Below are 6,000 nucleotides of genomic sequence, written 5' to 3' on the forward strand. Positions count from 1 at the left end.
CTGGTATTTTTAGTCCCCTCAAAATAACCTTTGAAAGGATACCTGCAAAGGGCGGGCCGCTGGCCCTTTTGTGGAGAGAGGATGCCTGCAGGGCATCACCATTGGCATTTGAGAAGGGACCTGCTGGGAGCTGCCTACAGCGGATTTAAGGCAGGCTCCTGGGAAGAGTAAATGCCAAGAGCAAGAAGGCCATGAGCACCTGGCTGGTCAAGGCCATCGCGCACCCTGGGACCCCTCGCCTCTGAGCCCCTTGTCCCGGCAGTGGTGACTCACAAGGCAGCTTCCTCTGGCTCATCAAGTGACCTTCATAGCTCATCTTGGATGCTTTGTCCAAGAACCAAGGAGGAAGCTGTCTTTTAAAAATATATTTTATCTTTAACTGATGCATAGGCATTGTGCGTATTTATGGGATGCGGCGTGACATTCAGCGCATACAGATTGCAGTGAGGCCTGACATATCCATGACCTCAGACATTTATGTATCGAGGACATTCAAAATCCCTCTCTATTGCTACTCTGAAACAATGGATTGCCGTCGACCACAGCTATCCTGCCATGTTACAGAGCTAGGGGTTATTCCTTTCTGTTCAGCGGCACCTTTCCTACTGTGCCTCTGTCTCCTACTCTCTCCAGGCTCAGGTGACCACTACGTTCTTTTCTTTGAAATCAACTTTTTAGTTTCCACAAAGATGGAAACATATATGTACATCTGAGGTCCATCGTAGCCAGGCACTAAAAGACAAGGGCCTGAAGGTGTGTGTGTGTGTGTGTGTGTGTGTGTGTGTGTGTGTGTGTGTATGTATCTATTTTGTAAAACCCAAATCCAGGACTCCCAGGGCAAAGCATTTACCATGTGGTTGTGAGGGCTGGGTTTAGATCTCTAGCATCCATGTAAGTGCTAGAAAAACATGGTCTGCGTGTAATCCCAGGAGGCCAAGCGAGGCAGGAACCTCAGCACGAGCTAGTTTACATCAGTGGGATCAGGGAGTTCTGGGTTCAAGTAAGAGACGGTGCTTCGATAGATTAGGTGCATAGGGATTGAAGAAGACATTTGATATGCGCTATCAGCTTCTGGCATCCACATGGACACACACACAGTCACATGCATCTGCACACATACAGCAGCCCACCACCACACACACTCAGGCACCCACCCCACCCTCCGCTCGCTCAGACATGTTCAGGCTCTTGTACAGACGACAGTGAGATATTCTTGTAATGTTGAAAAGACCAGGAAGGGACTTGTTGGGATAAACAGAAAAAGTCAGGAGTCCTCAAAGGCAAGGCAGACTGGGTCCCATCTGCCCCAAGAACACTAGCCAGCCTCCATTTCTCGAGTCAGTTTCAGGCGACTGACTGACTGACTGACTGACTGACTAGCAGCTGCTCATAAGTCTGTGCTCAGAACTCCAAGGCTGAGTGTGAGCCCAGCCAGGAGAGCTGTGCTGAAATTCCTAGAATGCTGTGACAAATCGGCACAAACATGGTGGCTCATAAGTGACAGGATGCTTTCTCACACAGTTCTATGGACAGGAAGCCTGAAATCAGCACGTCTGCGGACTGCTCCCCTTCACCCCCGCCCTTGACCCACCCCTGTCCTCACCTGCTTTTCTCATGGTCATTGGCTCATGGATCCATTGCCCCCACTCCTGCCTCTGCCACCACATGGCCTCCTCTTGTGTGTGTGTGTGTGTGTGTGTGTGTGTCCATGGGTTCAAACCTTCTTTCTCTTAGAAAGACCCCATAGATACGATCAAGGATGATTTCATCTCAAGATCCTTAATTACCACCCATGAAGACTCTACTTCTAAAGGCATGCTCTAAAGTTCATGTTGAGGAAACACCATTCAACCCAGTTCAGGGGTTATAATGGGTGAGCAATCTTGACAAGGGTACAGGTATTTGAAATATTGGTACCCATGTTTTCCCCCCTAGGTGTTCGAAGCTTTAGAGATGAAGAAACTGGGATCCAGGCAATACAAGAATCCTGCCCAGAACCATAACGCAGAGGCAATGCAGGAAATGAGAGCAAGGAGGGGGATACAGGAAGGGGAGGGTTTCCGGGGGGGAAGTGGACTAGGAAAAGAGGGGGAGATACAGGAAGGGGAGGGTTTCCAGGGGGGAAGTGGACTAGGAAAGGAGGGGACGAGTTTGCATTTGAAACCACTATCCACAGATCGAGATGGAGTAAGACAATGATCGCTAGTCAGCCTTCAAGATGGCTCAGCAGTAAACCCCTTACCTCAAGGAGCCTCAGAACCGGAGTTCAATCCCCAGAACCCACATAAAAATGCCAGGCATGGGGGTGTGCATTTGTACCTCAGAGCTTGCAAAGCTCACTGGCCAACTGGCCTTAGCCCGCTTGGTGCAATCCCAGGCTCATGAAAGACTTTGTTTCAAACAGAGAGTAGACGGTTCTTGAGAAATGACACTTAAGGCTGCCTTCTGATCTCTACATAGATATGACATGAACATGTGTACCTGAAGAGAGAGAGAGAGAGAGAGAGAGAGAGAGAGAGAGAGAGAGAGAGAGAGAGAGAGAGAGAGAGAGAGAGAGAGAGAGAGAGAGAGAGAGAGAGAGAAAGCCAACTACAGACAAAATACAGAAGCACCAAAAGAATGTACTATCTTGGGGGTCAACCTGCAGAATTTTTCAACCTGCTCGTTTTTTTTTTTTTTTCGCTGAAGGAACCGAAGCTCCAAAGCTCCTTTCACTGGCAAAAGCCGACTCAGACTGGTCCCTGAAAGCCTTGTGCGTAGATGCCTGCTGGTTGCCATGGTGAATGATGCTGATCTGAAGAATGAATAATGTGAGCATTGGGGGCGACAGTGGGATTACTCAGTGGTGAGAGAGAAACATCAAGGAGAGCCTGGTGCGGAGGAGGGAGCGGCTCATCATCTGGGATCTGGTCCACTCTGTCTGAGGGGAGAAATCTATACCAGATACACTGCGAGCATCAGGTAAGAGGCATGGATGGCTGACTTGGAAATAAAAATGGCTTTTCCTTTCACACTCTGCCTGGAGAGGGGCCAGGCTGTGGGAACTGGATAGCTAAAAATGGGAAGAGTTTAAAAACAGAAGACAGGAAGGAAAATAAACACGAGGAGATGGATTTGTCCCTGGAAGCTGGAGAGGATGTAGAAGCAGTCTTGGTGGAAGCTCTTAGAAATGTCTGCTACAGGGAACCCAGGCTATAAGATGGCCAGCAGCAGAAGGGAGGCAAACAGGGAAGGTATGTGTGCAAGGACAGGATTCCCGATCATGCCGATGGGAGGGCCTTACAGGACGCCTGTGTATTAACAGGGTATGAATTCCACTTATGGAGGTTGGAAGTGTGTTTGTTGGGTGTGTAGGTTCCTGGGTGGGGAGCTGGGCATGTATCAAGAGACCCGAGGGAGAGTAAATCAGTTTCCTTCCAAAAGCCATCCCTGGAAGGCTCTGCACACCCCTGTCTCATCTTTTGCATTTCCCATTTACTGGGTGGAAATTCCCAGCCACAAGGAGAGGAGTGATCTGCTTTCTCAAGCATTTCACTGTCTTTAGAGGTGGAAACCTAGGATTGAAAAATTACTTCACGCTGTTACATTTTCCCCTGGCTCACCTACCCTAACAACACAAGCATAAAAACAGAAATCGGTTTGGCTTAATATTCACTTTGGGCTGAACGTGCCCACTTGTGCCATTTCAATCTTGCACAGCATCTGCACTTCTGGCTGGGGACGGGGAATGGAGGAGGAGGCAGAGGGAGACCGGAACATATAGAGCCTGGCTATGCCTGTCTAGATTTTTGATCTGGGGAAATTCAAAAGGAAAGCTTTCTCTCAATTGGATAGAATGAAAGAGAACTCCAAAACCTTGAGGCCTCTCCCTTACCAAAGCTGAACGGCTTACAATCTGAACAGGACTTATCTGCCTACAGCCAACCAGGGCACCTCATTTACCAACAATTAACAATCATAATAAATAATAATCAACAATAATAATCTACTACTAGTCAGTGGCTCTGCACTGAAATCCAGTGGCTAAGCGGGCAAGTTCTCACTCTTCTTGTGAGCTGGTATTCCAGGCTGCTCATTAATAAGAAGGGAATGGAGGCTGTTATTGTGGGAGAAGCCATCTAGCACAGCCTGGATCCAGCAACTGCTGACTTGCTGTGGTTCTCAACCTGTGGGTCACAACCCCTCTGGGGGCCGAACGACCATTGGGAAACGCAAACGTTTACATTACAATTCATAACGGTAGCAAAATTACAGTCATAAAGTAGCAACAGAAATAATTTTATGGTTGGAGGGTCACCACCACATGAAGTACTGTATTAAAGGGTTGCAGCATAAGGAAGGTTGGGAACTAGTGGGTTAGACAGTCACACAAGTCGTAGCACTGTTGTTACTTTTAGAAGTTATGGGACGATTAGCAGTTAAGCTATCATGGGAGCTGAGGACCTTGATCTGGGAAACTGATTTCTTGTACCTTGGGCTTTGACAAAACAAAACCCTAGCAGAAGCTTTAAGGTAGATCGCCACTGGGGGGTGCCAGAGGGAATCTCCACCAGTCATGGGAAAGAACTTGGAGTCAAAAGAATGTTCTAGGTGACAGTTTACAGCATTCGCAGCAGAGGCAGGAGGTCAGGGCTGAGCTGACAAGCATAAGGTAGGCTCTCAAAGCTCTCTTCACATTGCCTGTGCTTGGTAGGGCTGGGAACAATGTTGTCAGTAACGGATCTCAGACAGGATGGGCTGTGGCCGGGACGATGTGGGTACATCTTGAGCCTGAGGGCTGCTCGCTTTGTCATGAGTCAGTCCTCATTCCTACCTGTATCCCGCCACTGGCTTGCTAGCTTGACCTCTGGATGTCCACTTTCTTTTGTCTATCTAATGAAGTCAGTATCTGTGGCCCTCTCATGCGCTCAGTCTGCAGCGGCTAGGATGATATCAAATGCTGATGTAGGAGGATGTCACTCTTCACTGTGATTTGGTTCCAGAACCGGGATGAACATTGAGGTTGGGAACGTGTCTTACACGGGAGCCATCATCTCCTGGTCATCCTCGGAGCCCTGCTTGGAGGACTATTACCATATTATGTACAGGCCCAACTGGAACAGTATCTTCTCCGGCTACCTGCGCTACAACTTCCATCACGAGGAGAAGGTGCCTCGAACCATCACCTCCGTGGCACTGGAACACCTCGCTCCTTCCACTCTCTACTTCCTCTGTATCAGCTGCAAGAAGGCTGCCTTCCCGTACAGCCACTACTGTACCATGTTCCACACCCTGGATAAGAGTCCGCTGGCTGCCGGGGGCTCCCTGGTGGACCCCCAGATTTCTCTTTGGGTGCTGATGGCCATACTGCTGGCCTGCTTCACTGCTGTGCTGGCCTTCATCTGCCTCCAGTTCTGGTGCCTCCGCTGTCATGAACCTCGGTGGTCTTACAGAGCTGGCCACATGGAGGAAGCCAATGGCTTGGTAAGATGGCCCGAGGAGACTCCAGCTCTTGGTCAGAGGGAAGAAGACCTGCAGGGGTTCCCCTTGGAGGAACTTCCACGAAAGAACTCAGGGGCCAGGGCCGAAGCTGAACCAGAGGCCGAAGCCAGCCAGGATGCCTTAGATGTGGTGGCCTTAGCTAGAGAGGTTGGTGACCAACCGGCCATACTGCCTCACTATAGGGAGTGAGCAACGGTAAGGAGATGCCCCATTTCCCAAAGCTTAAATTGCTCTCCATCGTTGGTCCTGTGTGAAAATTTGTCCATAGACCTCCTACTTCTGTCTATTCACATGTCAGTGCTGTATAGATGTCACATGACAACGGTCCCTGTGGGGAGCCGCCCTCACATTCGCCATTACAAGATAGCGCTGATGTCCTGCGCTCTAACATACAAACAAGGCAGCTGCGCATGTGCTGGGTAGATTTCCATTCCCTTGCGCCCTGCCTTTCCCGTGGCGTCATCTGGGGTAACAGCAGGCCGCCAACCAGAGGGTTACACGTCCTAGGCGGCGACCTTG

General features: G+C 49.6%; 2 protein-coding genes across 4 annotated transcripts in view; one reads left to right on the forward strand and one right to left on the reverse strand.

Moving 5' to 3' along the window:
- Cyfip2 (cytoplasmic FMR1 interacting protein 2) overlaps nucleotides 1-6,000 on the reverse strand; it is a 119,588-nt gene that overhangs the window by 41,465 nt on the left and 72,123 nt on the right. The window lies entirely within an intron of this gene.
- Fndc9 (fibronectin type III domain containing 9) lies at nucleotides 2,941-5,750 on the forward strand. The gene is made up of 2 exons (XM_021211867.2): nucleotides 2,941-2,961; nucleotides 4,983-5,750. The coding sequence occupies exon 2, from the start codon at nucleotides 4,990-4,992 to the stop codon at nucleotides 5,668-5,670; it is 681 nt and encodes a 226-aa protein (XP_021067526.1). The 5' UTR covers nucleotides 2,941-2,961; nucleotides 4,983-4,989; the 3' UTR covers nucleotides 5,671-5,750.

The sequence above is a fragment of the Mus pahari genome, chromosome 14 (assembly GCF_900095145.1).
Source record: "Mus pahari chromosome 14, PAHARI_EIJ_v1.1, whole genome shotgun sequence".
Classification (NCBI taxonomy): Eukaryota; Metazoa; Chordata; class Mammalia; order Rodentia; family Muridae; genus Mus; species Mus pahari.

Bases quoted from the DNA above. Each gene is read 5' to 3' on its own strand.
- Fndc9 (XM_021211867.2), top strand. From the start codon at position 4,990: ATGAACATTGAGGTTGGGAACGTGTCTTACACGGGAGCCATCATCTCC.